Source organism: Peromyscus eremicus, chromosome 5 (assembly GCF_949786415.1).
Source record: "Peromyscus eremicus chromosome 5, PerEre_H2_v1, whole genome shotgun sequence".
NCBI classification, from domain to species: Eukaryota; Metazoa; Chordata; class Mammalia; order Rodentia; family Cricetidae; genus Peromyscus; species Peromyscus eremicus.
In genome coordinates, this window is record NC_081420.1 from 40,309,768 (window position 1) to 40,331,145 (window position 21,378).

General features: G+C 42.9%; 4 protein-coding genes and 2 non-coding genes across 6 annotated transcripts in view; 1 reads left to right on the top strand and 5 right to left on the bottom strand.

Annotated features, from left to right (window-relative positions):
• LOC131911369 (histone H3.1-like) overlaps positions 1-1,807 on the bottom strand; it is a 22,131-nt gene extending 20,324 nt beyond the window's left edge. Inside the window, exon 1 of the mRNA XM_059263346.1 lies at positions 1,469-1,807. Within this exon, the coding sequence (XP_059119329.1) occupies positions 1,469-1,797 (329 nt within the window). The 5' untranslated portion in view covers positions 1,798-1,807. The remainder of the gene's footprint in view (positions 1-1,468) is intronic.
• Positions 1,808-2,578: 771 nt separating this feature from the next.
• On the bottom strand, positions 2,579-3,042 carry LOC131911367 (histone H2A type 1-B). Its single transcript, XM_059263344.1, has one exon. It carries the CDS (start codon positions 2,997-2,999, stop codon positions 2,607-2,609), a length of 393 nt encoding a protein of 130 aa, XP_059119327.1. The 5' UTR covers positions 3,000-3,042; the 3' UTR covers positions 2,579-2,606.
• A 205-nt stretch (positions 3,043-3,247) lies between these two features.
• Positions 3,248-3,726, top strand: LOC131911368 (histone H2B type 1-F/J/L-like). The gene has a single exon (XM_059263345.1). It carries the CDS (start codon positions 3,298-3,300, stop codon positions 3,676-3,678), a length of 381 nt encoding a protein of 126 aa, XP_059119328.1. The 5' UTR covers positions 3,248-3,297; the 3' UTR covers positions 3,679-3,726.
• Positions 3,727-8,270: 4,544 nt separating this feature from the next.
• Positions 8,271-8,342, bottom strand: Trnam-cau (transfer RNA methionine (anticodon CAU)). The gene has a single exon. It is a non-coding gene; the product is annotated as a tRNA-Met (tRNA).
• A 334-nt stretch (positions 8,343-8,676) lies between these two features.
• Trnag-gcc (transfer RNA glycine (anticodon GCC)) lies at positions 8,677-8,747 on the bottom strand. Its single transcript has one exon. It is a non-coding gene; the product is annotated as a tRNA-Gly (tRNA).
• Positions 8,748-20,028: 11,281 nt separating this feature from the next.
• LOC131910444 (olfactory receptor 2B2-like) lies at positions 20,029-20,970 on the bottom strand. Its single transcript, XM_059262373.1, has one exon. It carries the CDS (start codon positions 20,968-20,970, stop codon positions 20,029-20,031), a length of 942 nt encoding a protein of 313 aa, XP_059118356.1.
• Positions 20,971-21,378: the final 408 nt, after the last annotated feature.

Here is a 21,378-nt window from a genome sequence, read left to right on the forward strand (position 1 = left end):
GGAAAAGCTGTCACTTGGCCAGGAAAAGCTGAATGCTTTGCTAAAAAGGAAAATGAGTGTTAGACAGACAGATGGACACTTAAACTCAAGGATGGCCTTCACAGGCCACAGGAAGCTGGTTCTGGTGCTCTGGCTCATCGTGGCTTATGCATCCTCCACATGGTTTTCTTCCTGTTTCTCCATCCACTTATTCATTTATCTGAGGATCCTGAAAACATCAGGAGTATACAAACTAACACAAATTCCCGTCATGGGCCTGGAGAGATGGCTGAGCGATGAAGAGGCCTGTAGCTCTTCAGAAAGACCTCAGATCTCTAGCACCACATGGTGGCTCATGTGAGGGTCCAAGGAGACACTGAAGGAGACCCCAGACTCAAATAGTACACAAAAGCAAAGAGCGTCTATTAATAATCCAGCATATGTGGGGTCGTTGGCCTGTAGAAAATGGCCACGCCCCCAACAGGATCGTGGAGGCTCCTTTTAAGCACAGCTAAGGGGTGTTCCAGGATGTTAGGTCATCTCGCCTATAGTTGGTTAAGCAAGCAGCAGTTACATTAGTATACTTTTAATGGGCTGAAATTTAGTCTTATTTCCGGACGTATTTGCACAAGTTTGGGCAACTTCTGACGTGACTCAGAAAAGGGGTGCTGGATTTGTTCTTGAGCTATGGTGAGGCTGACCTGACTTAGGCCTGTGTTTGTTTTCTCCTCTCTTCGTGGGAGAGACATCTGTTTTGCCTTTCTCAGAGAACGGGAACCTAAACTCAGTTGTGAGTGGGAGTTTAACCCCTTCACTCAACCCTCTAGAACTCCAGTCGCAGGGGGCGCAATGCCCTATTTTGGCCTGAGAGCACCAGATACAAGTGGTGCAGATATGCAAAGATTAAACACCCAAACCCTTTTGAAGCACATCTGTCCCTACTTGCTAATTTCTAGCATGAACACGGAGACAAAACCTTAGGCTTCACACATACCGAAAATGAACATGGCTTTGGAGTCTACGGCTTCAGCGGCTGCTCGAGTAACTAGGAACAGCCCTGTAAGGACTTAGGCTTCAAGTTTACGACCTAATGCTCTTAGGCACCACTAGACCCAACACTAAGTAATGGCCTCCAACACAAATACCTGGACAGCTGGTGAAACAGTATTTTGTTTGCCAAGAGAAAATAAAAACCAAAAACCAAGGACTAATCGCCCACCTGCAATCTACGAAGGTAGACATGCCTCACCAAAACTAACTTGGGTAGCAAGAAACTAGTAAGAAAGGGAGCTAGTGCTGTCCCAAGTGAGTTCCAAAAAGCCAAGGCTCAAAAAGGCAAACAGCTCTTTCAGTGCAGATATGGGTGGCTCTGAAAAGAGCCTTTGGAAAGACTGTATAGAGACCAACTCAAGCCCTCTCCCCGCGGATGCGGCGGGCCAGCTGGATGTCCTTGGGCATGATGGTGACCCGCTTGGCGTGGATGGCGCACAGGTTGGTGTCCTCGAACAGACCCACCAGGTAGGCCTCGCAGGCCTCCTGCAGCGCCATCACGGCCGAGCTCTGGAAGCGCAGGTCGGTCTTGAAGTCCTGCGCGATCTCGCGCACCAGGCGCTGGAACGGCAGCTTGCGGATCAGCAGCTCGGTGGACTTCTGGTAGCGCCGGATCTCGCGCAGCGCCACGGTGCCGGGCCGGTAGCGGTGCGGCTTCTTTACGCCGCCGGTGGCCGGGGCGCTCTTGCGGGCGGCCTTGGTGGCCAGCTGCTTGCGCGGGGCCTTGCCGCCGGTGGACTTGCGGGCCGTCTGCTTGGTGCGAGCCATAACTGCTCCAACTTCGGCTTACAAAAAGCCTGAGCAAACGAGTCCCGCGACCAAAATTTATACAGACGAACGGATTCTGATTGGTCAAAATGGCTGCAAGGACAACTCAATTGGCTGTTGAGTCCTTTTGTTTTCTGCGGTCTGATGAATGATTTGCTTTTTGAGCAATAGTGTGGAATTCCCCTAAAGAAGACAATTCGACCGGGTATTAGTGGAAAATCAATGTCACTTTTCTTAAAGCATTTTTTACAACATTCTGTTTAAGATTATATGAAAAGTTAATTAGGTAGTGACTTTTAAAAACGGCTTTAAATGATTAACACATGGGCCCCTGCAATTTGTGAACTTTAATTTGCACAGAGCGGGAGGTGGAGAAGGGGAATGGAAATGTGCTGTGATACCACGAAATGATTTGACATCCTTAGCTGGTTTTGATGTTGTCAAATGGCGGCTGAGTTGTCAGTCATGCTCATAATCAGCATTCAAGTGAGGACCGTACATAGTGATTAGTTGTTTCCCAATATATATGCAGTTGTGTCTTGGATTGAAATGAACATTTAAATGGTCAAAGTACGTTTTAACTTCTAGAAAACATTCAACCTTTAGTTAGCACACCCACAGGTGTTAACCAATTTTCGATTGAATGTAGAGGCAACATATAGTTTCAGTGGTTTGAGCAAACCGTGGGGCAACATATAGAACAAATCTCAATGCACCTAACAGCCAGTCAGCGTTCAGTTCTTTTGGAGAAAGGGTGAGTGGCTCTGAAAAGAGCCTTTGGATTAGCTAAAAGGTTTGTTTTCAATGCCTTATTTTCCCTTGGCCTTGTGGTGGCTCTCGGTCTTCTTGGGCAGCAGCACCGCCTGGATGTTGGGCAGGACGCCGCCCTGCGCGATGGTCACGCGGCCCAGCAGCTTGTTGAGCTCCTCGTCGTTGCGGATGGCCAGCTGCAGGTGGCGCGGGATGATGCGCGTCTTCTTGTTGTCGCGGGCCGCGTTGCCGGCCAGCTCCAGGATCTCGGCCGTCAGGTACTCCAGCACGGCCGCCAGGTAGACCGGGGCGCCGGCGCCCACCCGCTCCGAGTAGTTGCCCTTGCGGAGGAGCCGGTGCACGCGGCCCACGGGGAACTGCAGGCCGGCGCGGGACGAGCGGGTCTTGGCCTTGGCGCGAGCCTTGCCGCCCTGTTTGCCGCGTCCAGACATGGTAGAAAACTGGCTGTCACAAACTGCTCAGTCAGTAACGAGAGAGCTACACTGGTGCTGTTTATAGTCGACGCAGGGCGCGAAAACGGAGCGATTTCATTGGTTGCATATAGCAGTTTCACCCAAGCCAATGGCATCGTGGTTTTGAAAAATCCTTGCTTTGATTGGGCACTTAGTGAATGACGTTTGCTAGTAGCGCTCAGCATAGCCACAAGTCTGTTTAAAAAGCAGCCAGTGCAGACTGCGTCCTGACTCTTAGTTGCTTTTTACTTTTTTTGTTTGTCTCTTGTTCATCGCTATGCCTGATCCCGCGAAGTCCGCTCCTGCCCCGAAGAAGGGCTCCAAGAAGGCGGTGACCAAGGCGCAGAAGAAGGACGGCAAGAAGCGCAAGCGCAGCCGCAAGGAGAGCTACTCGGTGTACGTGTACAAGGTGCTGAAGCAGGTGCACCCCGACACGGGCATCTCGTCCAAGGCCATGGGCATCATGAACTCGTTCGTCAACGACATCTTCGAGCGCATCGCGAGCGAGGCGTCGCGCCTGGCGCATTACAACAAGCGCTCGACCATCACGTCCCGGGAGATCCAGACGGCCGTGCGCCTGCTGCTGCCCGGGGAGCTGGCCAAGCACGCCGTGTCCGAGGGCACCAAGGCCGTCACCAAGTACACCAGCTCCAAGTGAGCGGCGGACCTCACCGGAACCCAAAGGCTCTTTTCAGAGCCACCCACAGTTTCGTATGAAATAGCTGTTACATGTATTGATCTTGGGAAATCAGTCCTGTTTGATATTCCCACTCAGGCTCTAAAGCTTTATTTACCCCTTAGCCAGGCAAGTTTCCCCTTTCCGGGGTAATAGGAACATTTGAATAAGTTGGGGTCGACCTTTATTTTGTCAGCTCTATGCTGACAGGGTAATCAATCTGATTACAGGAGATGGGCAGTTTAGATACCCTCTCCACTATTGCTAGAGGTCTTAGCTGAGGTCATCCTTGTGGATTCCTGGGAGTCCCTGGCAGGGACTGGTGATTTGTCCCTAACCCTCACGTATACTCCCCCCCATCAAGACTTTTCATTACTCTTCCCCCTCCATCTTGCCCCCAACCCACCCAACCCCATCTCATGTTCCCATCATATCCCCACTCCACACCGTTTAAGGAAAGGAGATCTCTTCTATTTCCCCTTCCCAGGGAAATCCATGCATCCCTCATGGGCCCTCCTTGTTACCTAGCCTCTCTGGGGCTGTGGCTTATAGCCTGGTTATCCTTTATTTTACACCTAATATAACCACTTATGACTGAGTACATATCATGTTTGTCTTTCTGGGTCTGTATTACCCACGCAGGATAGTTTTTTCTAGTTCCATCCAGTTTGCCTGCAAATTTCATGATGTCATAAAAACAATCCTTCTTTTCTACTTATATTACCTTTATTCTGTTTTTATTTTTATTTATTCTTAACTGGCAAGGAAAAGTTTTATACATTAGTTGGAACACAATGTGATGTTTTGATATGTGTATACAATGCCGAATAACTAAATAAAGGAAGTTACGATACCAGTCACCTACTTGCCTCTGTGTCTTGTGATACACTCTCTTCTACCTGTTTTTCCTCAGTCTTGTCTCTAAAATTCCCTCCCTTTTTCTCTAGTGGTTTTTCCCTTCTCTTCTGTCTTACAAGAAGTAAAAGGGATGCGGGTAAAGGTAACATGAATCAGCCCGAGGACTGATTCCTAGTATAGATCCCTTGGCAAATGAACTTCCTAAGGTTTTTTGTTTTTTTGTTTTTTTGTTTTTTTTAATCTCTCTTCTCTCCCTTTCTCTCTTTCTCTTCTCCAGGCTATTTTAGACAAAGCAAGGATCTCCAGTTGCTTTTAAAATGTCTGTCTCGTGAACTGATGACCTTTTTTCTTTATCTCCACTCTCGTTTGAGAACCAGAGAGAACTGTTTCTTTCTGACTTTAAGGAAATCAACAATTAAGACTTTAAGCAGAAAAAAAGGTGTCAGTTTGTATTCCAGAAGGCAGCATGTATTTTAAGAAGAAAGCCATCAGTACCAGCCTTAGATCGTATTATATTTGTATTTTCCCCCTCTGCAAGGTCTCCAGACGCTGCCCAGCCAGTTCATTGGCTGAGGTCATCCTCTATGCCTGAGCACCTACAAAGAGAGGCAAAACTTCAAAATTTCAGTCATTACTTCTGTGTCACAACCTCTGAACTCTTCCCTGTAAACTTCTTCATGTGAAGTAGCAGTTGCTGGGTCAGGTCCATTTCATGACGCCCAGCGACAGCACAGGTCCTCTGCAGTTGCCTCTGTGTGTAGGGTTTAGAAGGGCTGGTGCTTCCGAGGCCTGATGCTGGAGAGTTCACTGGTTACTGGGAGATAAAGGCAGCCAGGTCTGACACCGGAAACTTGGCTTGGAACAGTATCAGTGATTCTTCACAAAAGAGATAAGAGTTGTCAGAACAAATTGCCAAAGACTTGGAGGTGGACAAAGACAATTCCAGGGGATCTTATGCCCTTTCAGGGATTAACCTAACTATAGTAATGGGGGTCTTCGGCTGCCTTTGATGGTCAGGATATCTTACAACTCAATAGAGACTGACTGTAACTGATAAGATGCCCGTTTTTTCCAGATGTTGACTGTGGCAAGAAGGTGAGGCTGATATGTGGGTCTCAGTCCCCCTCTCCTTCTCCAGACCTCACCAGTGACACTCAGTTCTCTGCCAGGAGACTGTTGCCCCACACAGTTTCTAGTCCTGTCTAGGAAATTCTGAGGTTGGGAAATCTCCATACTCAATGTCCAGAGCTCTAAAGTGTGTAAATGATTTGAAGAATGAGAGGCTATAGCGCTGCCCACCACACTCCACTGCCTTCTGTGTAATTTTCTGGAGTGTCTACTCTTCCTGCTCCCTTCTCTCTGAGTTAGAAGTGATCTCAAAGGCTCTTCCATCAGAAACAGCCTGTTTCTAAAAATGCCTCACTCACAAATGTGAACACGAAAAGAGTTGTTTCAGCCTTGGGAAAGGGATTTGTTGTACAAAGAAAATGTGCTTCCCTTGAAAGCAACCTTCCCATAGGTGCTCTCTCTCAAAATGACTCTGTGTTGTTTGTTGAAACAAGGTGTCATATAGGCCAGTTGTCCTTGAACTGGCTATGTAGTCAAGGACAGCTTTGAACTCTTGATTCTTCTGCCTCTAGGCCTTATGCTGGCTCAAAAGTACCTTCATACAGCTGTTCTCTTTTGATTTTATACTTGCCGTGTTGAAGTAGAAGAGACTCAAAGTAATGGGATTCATGTTATAAGGATTTGTTAATAGATTTGCTTGGGAGACATAAAATCACACAAAGCAGAATTAGCTAAGGGGCACCGACTCTCAGAATAAGTAGTATGCTTAACCAGGCCTGTTAGAGATAAGCAAAACTTACGGTGCTAGGATGTAAATGTTTGTTCACTGGAATTGACCAGCCATTAAGCCCATTCCCCCAAAGAACATGCCTCTAACAGGCATCATAACCTGAATCACTGAGTTCTGGCCTGCCCTGTGGAGAAGTCTAATTCTACAAGGTGGGCAAGACGGACCTGGATGACAGCTACATGGAAAAGAACAATACTGGTGTGCTACAGAAATAGTTCCGGCATTATCTTTGCTGTGTGAATCTCCCACTTGCAGCCTCCTGTCTCTTTAAATTGTTCCAACTGTAGCCTGGGCTGGACCTGAAAATGTCGTTTAAGGATGATAGTGTTGTAGAGTGCATAAACCTTAAGTGTACGGACATTGGGAAAATCTTCTGTTCTACGCCACCTCTTGCTCGGGCATTTGCTAAGAGGCAGACAAGCCCTGTTATCCCTCGTCTCTGTGCAGAGTGCTTTCTCATTGCAAGGACATACTCTTTCTGTAACAGTATTAGTTACTTTTCGACATTGCTAGGACCAAATACATAACCAACCACTACCAACAGCAACTTAAGAGAGGAGAGGTTGGCTGTGGCACACAGGTCTAAGGGGTCAAGTCAGAGAAGTCATTGTGGCAGACACTTGAGGAGGGACTGGTCCCACGGGTATACATAGTCAGGAAGCCCAGCTCACTTCTCCTTTGGACTCAGTGCAGGACCCCAGTTCATGGAATGGAACTGCCCATGTTTAAGGTGGGTCTTCCCATCTCAATTAAGCTAACCTAGATAGCTCCCTACAGATGTGACCAGGGACTGCCATCCTCCATGACTCGAGATCCTATTACCTTGACAATAATAACCATATTTGCTAATAGAAGATTCCATACAGAAGGAGAGCTCATGCTTGTAAGTAATTAGGAGGTAAATTGAATTCGCCACTTAAAAAAAAAACAAGTTCTGTAAATGACTATCACAAATATCCACGAACAAACTGAAAATTTATTTCTTAAATAGGGCCCAGAAATCATATTTCGTTTCTCTACAATTGTTTTAGATAAATTGAGTCTGTGTTCAGATATCTGTGAAGTTGAAAACTGAGAACTGGAGTGGATAATATGACTGCAATGGTTTTGGAGAATATTTCCATTTTATGAATCTCATCTGTCTCTCTATCTGTCTGTCTGTCTAACTCTCTATCTCTTTCTTCCTCAAAATTCCCTCTCCTCCTCCTCTCCCTCCTTTAAATATAAGAGACCTATAGTCCATGTGTTATAATGTGAAATAAATAGATCAATGCCATTTGATTATTTTTGTAATCCTTGAAGAACAATGTTAAATTCTGGTACACGATGAACTAGATATCACCGGTATCTAAGATGTGTTAAGTGTCACCAGGCCGGGCTCAAGGTACAGTGGAAACTACAGAGCAGGAACAGATTAACCCCGGTCGGTCCTAGAAAATGAGCTTCCCACACTGCCAAGGGGGTAAAGAAAGCACACCATACTGAGCTGGTGGTAGTAATAAGTGGCAAGGAGGAAAACGGAGCAGGAGCAAACGGCTACTCGTTGTCACTTTCGCTGACACTCTAAATCCAAGTTATAAGTAATAGCTATAAGGAGCAGCTCCTCTGAACTGTGCGTTTGTGTTATGCAGTCTGATGGCGTACAAACGTGCTATTTTGGACCCTGGGTTTAATATCACCGTTCTGAGATTGTTACCATCTCCCAGTTATATGAAAATGCGTTTTTTGAGCTTGAAGGAATATTAATCGCATGACGCTTTAATTGGTATTATTTTCCGCTTCTATAAGCAAACGGTAGAAAGTTGATAAAAGTTTAGTTCTGTAGATTTTCTTTGTGGCAAAAATAAAAAGGTCACACTAGCAGAGGATGGTTTCGATCCATCGACCTCTGGGTTATGGGCCCAGCACGCTTCCGCTGCGCCACTCTGCTAATCACAGCACCAACCCTTTGAATTCATAACTTTATATAATCGCGTGAACACCGCCCTTTTTAAAAAATGGTTGGCCGGCTTAATTAAAGATTCAGATCTAATAAAATCAGTTTGGAAAATTTTTATTTCAAGCGGCCTCAGATGAATAAAAGTCACTGTTTAAGAAAACAACTTGTTCCCAACCTATTAGTCCTATTCATTTGAAAGCGATTTTAATTAAAATATGATCAACATATACAAGTAATCGAAAAAGGAAGGAAGGAAAACGTCTGATTCTGCGGCAAATTATATTTTCAAGCTGTTCTTTTAAAGAGGAAAAAAAAAAGGTCTCCTTGCATTGGCCGGGAATCGAACCCGGGCCTCCCGCGTGGCAGGCGAGAATTCTACCACTGAACCACCAATGCTTGGAGTTAAAACGCGCTTAATAATCCTACAAATGTGTGCATTGCTTAGTTTTAAACGTATTAAAATAGAATTTCTTTATAAAAAGGCATGAATGTCATTTTATACTTTTATTTTATACTTTTATCGAATAACACTTCTTCTGAATGCTTCTTCCTGATTTATTGCAACCACTGGGTGTCCCAGACACTTGCCACCACCTTGCAGACCTTATACGTTTCCCTTCACGGGTGGAGAGGTTGCCGGACCCGGGCAGTAAGGGGGATCCCGGGTATTGTTGGGGGACAGTAAGGAGGCAGGCACCTGCGGAGACCGTAAATATCACCTCAAGGGATGCAATTCTCAGCAATTCTCTTAGGAATCTGAGTGAAACCGGGAGGAACACGAGCAGGAGACTGAAGAAAAGAAAGAAAATGGGAAGGAATTCCCCAGCCCAACCAGAGGGCGCAGAAGAGCAGAGCACAGTAGCGGAGGAACCCCGAGACCCGCCCTGGCTTGTGGGATCCAGTGCTGCTCCCTACTGGTCGCCCGCGGGAGGTCAGCAGGTGTGCTGGCGGCTGTTAACAAGGACACTGGGCCTTAGAAGCTGTGGTCAAGGTTGCACTGATTTCGGAAGTAGCTCTGGGATGTCTTTTAGAAATATCGAGTGCAGCGATCTCATCAAGGGATAACTTCTCTCAAACGGCACAATCGTGACTTCCATAAAAATGAGCTCGTGTTAAATGACTTTGCATAATAAACTCAAGATGTGGTTGCTGTTATCCAATTAACAGATAATCCAAAGAGAAGTTTTTCCATAAAAAATCAGGAATGTCGAAATGAATGTGTGAGCGAGGTCATAACTGGTTTTTCCTTAGCGCATACTAAATCTGACTTTGCCCAGGGTCTCCTTTCAGGCACCTCCGGAGTGAAAATATAATTGTGCAGCTCTACAGAAACTTCTGGAGAAATTGAAAGAGTGGAGAAATTCTCTCCAAAAAAAACTTTTAGGATTCCAAATATACGATGGGACAGAAGCTGAGGGTGGAGCCTGGTGATGAGTGAAAGAGACGTAGACCGGAGAGAAAGAGAAAAAAAAAAAAAAAAGAAAGAAAAAGAAAAAGAAAAGAAAAACAAAACAAAACAAAAAAACCAATCTCTTTTATGTATACAGCCTTAAAATCCCACATTAAGTGATAGAGGAAAAAGAATATTCAGTATTGAATCAAAATGTAAAACCTGTTCAGCAAAAGGCATTGTTTACAGAAAATATGCACGACATTCCTGATAAAGGGCTTCTTCCCAGAATACATTGTTAGATTAAAAAACCACACCGAAGAAGGAGAGACCATTTGGAAGGAACACTGGGGGAGAGAGAGACTACGGCAATAAGAACTCTTTTCCTGGAAGATCTGTTAGTGTTTCCAGAGCTAAGCGGTCCAAAAACTAAACTTAAAAATAAAAGAAAATCTACATCCAGGAGAGACTTTAATGCAAAATTACTATTGCAAGGAAAGAAAGGAACTCCTGCAAAAAGGGAAAGAACCCTGTGATCGTTAGGTCTGCACGAAAAGGATTTCTCGACGGTAGAAAGGAGTAAAGCTAAGGTATCGGAGGCCCCCAAATGGAGGCCTGGAAGCAGTGTTTCTATTTGCCCTCTTGCCTCTCACCCTGCTCAGAGGACTTAGGACTCACGGACCACTCTTCTTTAACAAAGTTTTACTTTGTTATTATTGTGGGTGTGGGTGTGTCGGTGCGTGCGTATGCGCACGTGTGTATTGCATGCTTGCACCTGCCTGTGGAGGTCAGAAGTTGTTAATCTCCTTTTGCTCTAGGATCTTGGAATTGAACTCAGGCCTTCACATCTGAGTGGCAAGTGCCTTTACCACTGAGCCATCTCTCCACCCCAGATGGGCCTCCTGTGGTGGTATTGTGTTCCCTGAAATATTGTGCACGCTAATAAACTTATCTGGGGTCAGAGAACAGGACAGCCACATTATTAAACATAGAAGATGGGCAGTGGTAGCTCACACCTTTAATCCTAGAATTCCAGAGGCAGAGATATACCTGGATCTCTGTGTGTTCAAGGATACAGCCAAGCATGGTGACTCACGCCTTTAATCCCAGAAAGTGAGCCTTTAATCCCAGGGAGTGATGGCAGAAAGCGGAAATGTATATAAGGCGTGAAAACCAGGAACTAGAAGCATTTGGCTAGTTAAGCTTTTAGGCTTTTGAGTAGCACAGTTCAGCTGAGATCCATTTGGATGAGGACTCAGAGGCTTCCAGTCTGAGGAAACAGGATCAGCTGAGGAATTGGCAAGGTGAGGAAGCTGTGGTTTGTTCTGCTTCTCTGATCTTCTGGCATTCACCCCAATACCTGGCTTCAAGTTTGTTCTTATTAATAAGACTCTTTAAGATTCATGCCACAGCCTTTTTTTTTTTTTTTTTTTTTCACCAACAAGTGATGAGCTGAACTGCTTACCTTTGCCATCGGTCATAATAAAATGCTCGCTAACGAAATACTGGCCCTTAGCACGAGCCAGGCAACAAGACCAGCTAGCCTCTGACTAAGGCATTATATGATATGATCGTGCTACCCTTCCAGTTCCTCACAGCTGACTTTTTTCTGGTGTAATGACATCAAAGGAGATCATTCCTTTTCTGTCCATCATAAAGCACAGAGCCAACACCTCTATTAAGGAAAGAGGGTAATAAGAAGAAAACATAGCAAACATATTTGATCAACGTTTGACCTGATGTGGGAGCCTTGAGATAGACCATCTAAAGATCCAGGGTGAACCATCTAGCTTTATGATTGTATTTGATGAAGTGCAGGCAGCAATGGACAGTAGAAATATGACTGAATATTGAACAGTGTGAACAAACATAAATTGGCTGAGTGAGAGCCCTTAGATGGCCTGTCTCCAGACTCTTCCTAGCCTCTCCATGCAGTGTTAGTTCCTCACTCATTTAGGATAAGACCCCTCCTGGAATGTCTTATCAGGTCACGTAGGTCAGGAAATTTCTTCTTAGCCATTGCTACACAGGATAGAAGGGGAAGCCTGAAATAACCCTCCTGGGGCTTATGACTATTTGAGAGAAGAAGGGTTCTGACTTCCGTGGCCCGCCTTGGCACTGGGGCTGTGGGAGATCAGGAAAAAGAAGGGCAGGGAAAACTGAGACAGAAATGTTGCCATAGTCAGATCACTCCCCTCCAGTCACGAGAGCAAGGACAACTTCCCTGAGCCTTGGAGAACTGACACAGGGATCAGTCGGTCCACTCTGAATAGACTGTGTCACTGTGTATATCCTTCCTATGCCCAAATCCTTCCTATTTAAACCTAAATAAAGAGCATGCTTAAATACCAAAGACAGATTGTTTATATCTTTCTCTACCTTTCTCCACTTTTCATCTATGTTGTGGAATATTGTTACAGATGTGTTATATTCTTTTATGCTGTGGAATATTTGTTTTAATGATGCAAAGATGTGTTGCATTTGTTTAACTTTGTAAAGCTGTGCTACTTTGCCTGTCTAAAATACCTGCTTGGCTTAATAAAGAGCTGAACGTCCAATAGCTAGGTAGGAGAAGGGATAGGCAGGGCTGCCAGGCAGAGAGAATAAATAGAAGGAGAAAAAGAGAAGATGGAGGAGTGAGAAAAGGAAAAGGAGAGAGGATGCCAGGGGCCACCCAGCCACACAACCAGCCATGGAGTAAGGAAAGAAAGGTACATAGAATAGAGAAAGGTAAAAGCCCAAGGGCAAAAGGTAGATGGGATAATTTAAGAAAAGCTGGCTAGAAACAAGACAAGCTAAGGCCAGGCATTCATAAGTAAGAATAAGACTCATGTATTTATTTGGGAGCTGGGTGGTGGGTCCCCAAAGAGCAAAGAGAAAAAAAAAAACAACTACACATCTGCTTAGTTGGGTCTTCTTGCCACACTTTTGCCTAAAACCTTAAGAAAACCAGCAACTCTTGCTTTGAGCCATCACAAGTGTGATAGTATTATGTCTGATGCCTTAAACTCCACCCTAGGAACACACTGCTTCTACCACTACCTTCTGAACATGTTTCTTTACTCAAGCAACAGTCCACCACTTCCCTTTTCCCTGCCTCCAATTCTCCCTCCCCCACTGCAGTTTGCCCCACAGATGCCCCTAATCCCTGCCCTCAAGGAGAAAGCTGCGGCCTGTGCCTCCTCAGGGCAAGGCTGGCCATGTAAACTGTTCTGGCTGTTCCCACAACTGGCATTCTGTCTACGGTAAATTCTGTCTATGGTAACTGGATGGCAGTAGCTACCACAGCATCCTGAGCTACACACAGGTGAGTGTCTTGGATGATGAAGGCTGTCTGGAGGCTGCTTCTCTAATGAGGTGCAGTTGTTAATATAAATGTCTTTATGTTTCTGACCAAGGCCTGTTGACAATGTCAGTTCTTTACAAAGGAGCAATGTCCAGAGCTTCTCCTGTGTCCGCCAAAGTCTTCAGCTGTTATGATTACTTTTCCTTTTGTTTCCCAGATTTTCTTCCTGTATCCTGAAGTTGTATTATGTGTACATGTGCTTAAAATTTGCATACCCTCTGAAGAACTCAATCTTTTATCATTAGTAAGTGATGATAAGTTCTTGATAATGTTCCTTGATCTGAAATCTATTTTTTAATAATGACATAGCCAAATCAGTGTTTCCTTTACTGGTGCTAAAGTCATACACTCCTTTCCAACAATCTATCATTTGCCTTTTTGTGTCTTTAAAATATGGCTTCTTTTTGTCTCAACAGTTCTAAAAGAACTAAAGTAATACTGAAAAAATATATATATATATATACATTTTCCAACCCAACCACAGTGGTAAAGCTAGAAACTAATAGGATGAAAAAGTTGGAGGCTGTACCAATGCATAGACGTTAAACAACTTCCTCCTGAACCTTCAGCGGGTCAAGAAAGAAATCATGAACTTAGTTGAAATCATCTGGAAGTTTGCATTTTGTCTTTGTGTCCTGTTTCCTTGGCCTATGTCTTTATCTTAGAAAATGGTAACCAGGGTGGGCACACAGCTCAATGATAGGGTCCTTGCCTACCAAGCATAAAGTCCAAGATGCAATTCTAAGTACCACACACACACACAAAAATTAATTAGCAAATAAAAAGAAAAACAATATGGTGATAGGCCTTAGATATTTTCGAGCTAAAACAGTGCACAAGATGCAAATCCAATGAAAACCTATCAACTTCCACAGAAATCCAATAACTCTTTGGAAGTGTTTTGTGGCAGTTATCTCCTATAATAATATGACTCAAGCATCCTGTGCCGATTAGTTGATGCTTTGTTTGGTATTTAGTTTTGCTTTTTTGCCAACTTAACACAAGCTGGGGTCACCTGAGAAGAAGGAACCTCAATTGAGGAGATGACTCCATCAGATTGGCTGGCAGACAAAACTGTGGTGTGTCTTCTTAGTTAATGATTAATGTAGGAGGAGCTAGTCCACTTGGGGTGGTACCACTCCTGTACAGGGAACCCTGGGTGGTCCACCAGGAACACACAGCAGCTGCAGCCCTGGGTGGTCTTTGCTTCAGTTCCCCACTCCAGGTTTCTGCCTGCCATGACTTCCCTTCCTGATGGACAGTAAATTCTTTCCTCCCCAAGTTGCTTTTGGTCACACAATATAAAGCAAACTAAGACACATCCTAAACCTGTAGGTTCATTTTTTTTATTTTGTTTTGTTTTAATTTTTAGGAGAGTTTTGTTTTATTTGAGACAGAATTTCACTAGCTCAGGCTGGCATTGGACTCACATACAATCTTTCTGCTTCCATCACCCAAATAGTGGGATCCCTGCTACAGGGCCGGACACCTGACCAGCAGACTCATGATCACTGTCTCATAAACTTGTTTCTACTACTATGCACAGTACTACCATTCTTCCATTTTTTCCCCAAAAACAAGTAATTCTGTGAGGAAGCTCGAGAGATGGTCAAAGCATTTGCTAGTCTTCCAGAGGCTAATTGCAAGTTTGGTTTCCACTACTCACATTAAACAGCTCACAACCACCTATAACCCAAGTTCCAGGGGATCCGATGCTCACTTCTGGTCCCCGCAGGCACCTACAAACATTCCTACAGACAGACACATAAATGAAAATAAAACAGATCTTTAAATAGTAATTCTGTGTAGAAGAAATAACTTGAAACAAATGAAAGAAGACACGACATAACAAAACATGTCCCACAGAGATGAAAAAACGAGACAACAGAATAAACACAGCTGAAATAAAATCATTAGAGATTATTATGAACATTTATATGTCAACAAATTTGATAACTAACCTAGAAAAAATGGACAAATTCCTGGACAGACACACCTTGACAAAATTAAACCAGGACAAAGTAGAAAACCTGGAAAGATCAGTAACAGTGAATAGCAATGAAGAAGTTCTGTCAGAAGAAAGCCGAGGCCAGAGGCCGTCACAGCAGAGCCTGCCAAGAGTTTGAAGAGTCACTAATATCAACTCTGCTTAGATGACTCCAACAAAATTGAGGAAGGAATTATTCCAAGTATGTGCTGTGATGCCAGCATTATCCTGATAGAAAAGATGGCAGAGACACAGTGATAAAACTGCAGGGTGGTATCTTTGATGGACACGACTAAATAAATCCTTAAGGAAACACTCACAAGCCAAACCCAACAATACATTTAAAAGATTATTCACCATGACTAAGTGGGATGAAAGGATACTCCAACAAATAACAAGCATGCTCCACCACACAGTAAGGACAAAAATCTCACTTTCAACTCAATAGCTGCAGAAGGCATTTGATACATTCAATGGCCCTTAGAATGTATGTTTATATGCTCATGAACATATACACACCCATATATTACACACACACACAAAGAAGTCTTGGACAAAATAAAGCAATTACAATCACATTTCTTGGTTTAAAAATATGCTATCAAGATGAAGCAATCAAAACAGAAAAGTTCTGGCATAAAAGCAAACAGAACAATAGCAGAATAGAAAGACTGGAATTAATCCTGTACATCTATGCCAATTGATTTTCAACAAAGATGCAAAAACACACTTTCAAGATAGGCCAGTCTTTGTATGAAAAAAAAATAGAGGAAATATTTGACAACATTAGAATGTTGAAGGCTTTTTGGACAAGCCCTTAAATGCACAAGAGATAAAATCAAAAGTAAGCATATGGGACCATATCAAACTTAGATGCTTCTGCACAAGAGGAAACAATAGAAGTAAAAAATGGGAGAAGAGAGCTGAAAATTGTATATGTGTCACTATTCAGAATATATGATGAATTCGGGCTATAGCAAGGCTTTAAACAATAGAAAAAGTGTCGATAGATCTAAATAGACATTTGAAAGAGGATGACATAAAGATGACCAGTGAGTTTCTCTAAAAATACTGAGCCTTACTTCATCAGGAAAATGCAAATCAAAACCACAATGATGATCTGTCACTTCACCCAGGAATAATGGGCTTTATAATACTGGTGATGATGTAGAAAAAAACAGAACACTTATGTACCATTGGTGCCGACGTAAATTAGTTACCTACCACAGAAAACAATTTAAATTAGCATAACCATTATAGAAAACACTTTAAAAGTTCCTCAAAGAACTAGAAATGCCACATAACGCAGAAGTCTCACTACTGCCCAGTCATCTAGGAAATAAAATCATTGTTTCAGAGATACCTGCACACCCATGTTTACTGTAGCTCTAGTCACAACAGCCAAGAGATGGAAATTTTTATTTATTTTCCTGCCAACTTTTGTCCAGTGTTTAATTCAGTGTATAACCTGGTAAGTGATGCAGCCTTTCTCCTACTGCTAAAATTTTCTCATGATAGTAGGATAGTGATGATGCTAAGAGTGAGGATGAAGTGGATCCTTGCCAATGTGATCAAGACCCTAGGAAACAGCTTTATCCTTCCTTCTTTAGAAGATGAGGGCCTGCCTGGTCCAGAACGGTGTAGATGGCTCAGCTTTTAGTGATGATCTTACTTTGGCGACGAGGTAGGTCCTCAGGTACTCCTCAGAGCTTGTGTTACCTTAATTATCAAAAGGTGTGATAGAGAATCTTCAGAGGAGGTATTTACTCTAGATTATTTAGGTGACTCCCAAATACCATCATGAATATTTATGAGACAGGTTGAGAGAGAGATTCGGCTGAGGTTCATGAAGTAGAGAAAGAAATGTGAACGGGAGCCAAGGTGAGAGCGTCTGGGTGTGAGCAAGCAACCTGACAAGTCCACAGCCTCCAGGAGCTGCAACTTGCATGGGACAGCTCTTCCCAAGTCTGGCCACTTTGACTCCTTCCTCGCCACTCACCTCAGGAAATGGCCAGCCTGATCCTTAGTTTCAGGTACATAACATCCAGAACTTTGGAAACCTTTTTCATATCTAACCAAACTCTTCTTATAGCTGCCAGGACTTTAACCTTTTGGGTTGGAAGGATCTTCACAAGCTGTGCAGTCCAGCTTCTCGACAGTATTTGAAGATCTCAGCAACACTGACCCGTTCCTGTCATTCCAGTGTGACATTCATGAGCACAATCAAAATAAGCAGTTCTGTCCTTAGAAGCCACAGCCACCAGCTCAACGTCTACACAAGACTTGCCGGTGTCCTATCTATCGTTTTCTTTGTCTGCTTTCTTTCCTTTGGTCACTTAGAGGAATCACCGTGTCAAATCTGATTTCACTCTAGAGAACTCCTGAAGCAGAACAAAGTAGAAAAGCATTGAGGAGATTTTTGTTTCAACCTTGTGTCATATATCTGTTTTCCAAGATTGTCAGAAATGGCCAACTTTATCAGCATGGTACAGTGTCAATATCTTTAGGAGTCCTTTCTTCCATTGTACTAAAATTAACTTCTTGTTTTTTACCCAGTGGTAGGGATTCTGCTTTCTATGAAAGAAACTACATTCATGAGTACCCTTCCAATGCTGATGTCAATGACATCAGGACAAAGTACTTCCTACTCCGTGCTGAACAAACCCATGCCTTAAAAAGTCTTCAAGAAGTTTGGTATTCTGATTGCTCAGTTCCTCACTCTCTATTCTATGAAGGCACTCTAGTTACATAACACGCCAACTTAAATGTAAATCTCAGAGCTACAACCAATAGTTTATCAGTATGTTCTCCCAGGTGAGGATTTTATGGACTATGTAGTCAATCATATTTCTGTACCTTTTAGTGTAGAAAGTGAACTTGACATAACTATACTGATTCATGTCAAATATCACCCATTTATTTGTTTCTCTTACTTTAAATCGTATTTCTCATACCTTTAGAATTATTTTCTCTTATTCCATCATCTTTTTAAAGTTATCAATCCTGTCATTTTTTGTATCCAGACAGGCTATTGGTAAGTGTCAATTAGTAGAGTAAAATATTTAAATCCTGTAGCAATAGTGAATTCTTTCCAAGATAGCAGCATTTTATTAATCACTATTTATGAGAGGTTTTAACACAGATAGGAGCACATAGAATTATTCTGTCTCCTTAGTCACTGTTGATCCACATTGTACAAAAGTATAATGAGAATTACCTGGGGTGATCAAGAAACATGTATCATATGTACACATATACATCAACTAATAGGAAAATATTTGTAGCATTTAGCTATAAAATCCTTTAAAATTCACCAGTACTCAGTGTGCTGAATCAATTAAATTACTCAGTTTTAAAAACATAAAATACCTCAATTTCCTTCCTTCTGCTAGTTCCTTCAGCACCCCTCTGGCTTTAGTCAAGATGACAGTAAACAGCTCATGCCGACCTCACCCTAACTCTGCGAGCTGCATCCAGATGATATCTGAGAAAATATCAGGACTATCTCAGAGGGCCGGGATGGAGCGTATGGTTCAACGGCTCTCTCCTTAGCATCCTGCCTTTGAGAGTGGCCACAGCCAGCTTCTCACAGATCTCTAGAGGACACTGACTTTGAAATAACATAAAACGTTGTCTCTGGAAATGTGGTCTTTCCTTTACTTGGACTTTAAGATAAGTGTGTACTTCCCTTAGAAAATGCCCTCTGGTTTTCAAAATATACTTTTTGTGTTCTTTCCCATTTTTCTCTTTAATTCCCATTGATAGAAATAAAGGATGAGACCCCCAGTGTAGTTGCTGTTTTCTTTAACTGTTAGTAGAGCAGTTCTTAAAGGCTGTTCCCTGCCAGGGAACATCAACACTTTCTGGGGATTTGTAGAAAGACAAGTTCTTAGTCTCTCCTCAGATCTGCTGTGTTAGAAACCCTGAAGGTGCTTCGACTCAGTGTGAGTGTTCTATGCATTTTTTTTTGTTACTGCATTCTCTGTTTTTAGATCAGTTTGGTGAAAAAGAATTGAAGAGATTAATTAGTGTAATATATAATAAACAACCAGTTAGGACTTTTAGTGTATAACAATTTTGTTCAGCACTATTGAGTTCTGAAAATGTGGAAGAAGTATAAATTATAGTCTGTTGACTCAAGGCAAGTAACAGCAAGAAAACAAACTTTCTTCTTACATAACAAAAGTACAGTGAACATGAGTGGGCATCATTGTAAGGCTGTTTTTTAAAAATGATTTAAACTATAGATCCTTTAAGAGTTAATGAGGAAAGATGATATAGATATAGATATATAGATATATATGAGAAATAATTTAGAACGTTAAAAAGCAGTTTGATTAAAGGTTAAAATATTGCTTTACTATTATTTCCTTTTTGGTAGATAAAACAGGATGTGACTTCAATTTAATAGAGGTAGAAACTATAGAAATAGAATAATCAGATATTTTAATAAACTTTAGGTGGAGGATTCACTGTGAATTTTATATTTGTGTTGGTGTAGAGACAATGCTGAATTTTCACCCAAGCCTCAAAAAGATGAGTCTATGGCTGAATTATATATTTCTGTTAGAGCATCTACACATTTAAAAGACTGTGGGAGTATGTTTATGTGCATGACAGTGTATCTGCATGTGTATCAAATGCCTTGTTTTTGTAGAAACAGTTCTCAGGTTTTTACTTTAGACCCTGAGAAGTCTGAGAATCCTTACCAAGAACACAAATAGTATAAAGCTTGAAAATATGGAGCTTGTGGGGTTAGCTGTTTGGGAGGATCATAAACGGTCACTTCTAATGGCTCGTGAACTGAATATATCTAGGCAGCAGAACACTGATGTAGTTCTCTCTCAGCAAGATTTTATTTGAGGAGGATCATCATAATATTTCTATAGGGAACAAAACAATATAATTTATCAGCTGTAAATTTATACTATTAAAACTGTTATTTGGGCAACCCTTATTTTTTAATCACAAAGACCCTTGCTATCAACCTCTTAAACGCTCCCTTTACCTCCTTGTTCCTAAGGGTGTAGATGAGGGGGTTCAGCATGGGTGTGACGATCCCATAAAAGAGGGACACCATCTTTCCCCGGTCCTTTGAGGCAGGGGACGGAGGCTGCAGGTACATGTAGATGGCAGTACCATAAAAAAGTACCACCACAATTAGGTGGGAGCCACATGTCCCAAATGCCTTTCGCCGACCTTCAGCTGACCTTATTCTCAACACTGCTTGGACAATAAGAGTATATGAGATGAGGATGAGAGTCACAGGTATTAAAAGGAAGAGCACACTGATAAAGAACAGCTCTGCTTCATTTGCTGTCGTATCCACACAGGACAACCTGAGCAGGGCAGGGACTTCACAGAAGAAGTGATCCACTTCCTTGTGACCACACCGGGGCATCTGAAGAGTCCACGTAGACTGCAATACTGAGTTGCTGAAGCCACTGATCCAACAAGCAGCTGCCAACTGGAGGCAGCGCCTGTGGTGCATGATGACTGAGTAATGGAGAGGCCTACAGATGGCTACAAACCTGTCGAAGGACATGACGCCCAAGAGAAGACATTCGGTCGAACCCAAGGCCAGGAAAATGAAAAGCTGGGCCACACAGCCACCATAGCTGATGACCTTCCGGGTGCTGCATATGTTGATGAGCATCTGTGGGACTGTGCTTGTGGTGTAGCACAGGTCCAGCAGGGACAGGTTAGTGAGGAAAAAGTACATGGGGGTGTGGAGTTTGGCATCCAGGCGGGACACAAGAATGATCATCATATTCCCAAAGATGGTCAAGATATAGGACACTAGAAACACCACAAAGAGTGGCAACTCTAGCCATGGCCGATCTGAAAACCCTAAGAGAATGAATTCCTGTGAGATGCTCTCATTCACCAGACTCATGTTAAATGGTACAGCCTCCGGGTCCCTGGAACACAAAGGGTTAGTAAGCTGGTGAACATGATTATTGGCCTCATCAATTAGTTATGAACTGACTATGCCAGTGTATCTCATGCATTTATAAGCTGATCCTGTTAGGTTTGAAAACATACTGACAAAAGGTTAAGTGTCTGTAAAACCTTTCATAGGTGTTTATAGATTCCTATGCAACAGTTTTTAACAAAGTGATTTCAAGTCACAGCACTGTATGAGTTTCTACAGCCACAGAGCTTCTCCTTTTGTGTTTACTCTTCTATGGATGGGTCTTCTGGGGACTTTCTACCCAGATACCTGCTGTTGGGGCATATAGATATTGTTCCTATTATTTGAATTCACTTAAATCTCTCCCCAGATTCAGTGAGAGTGTCTGGA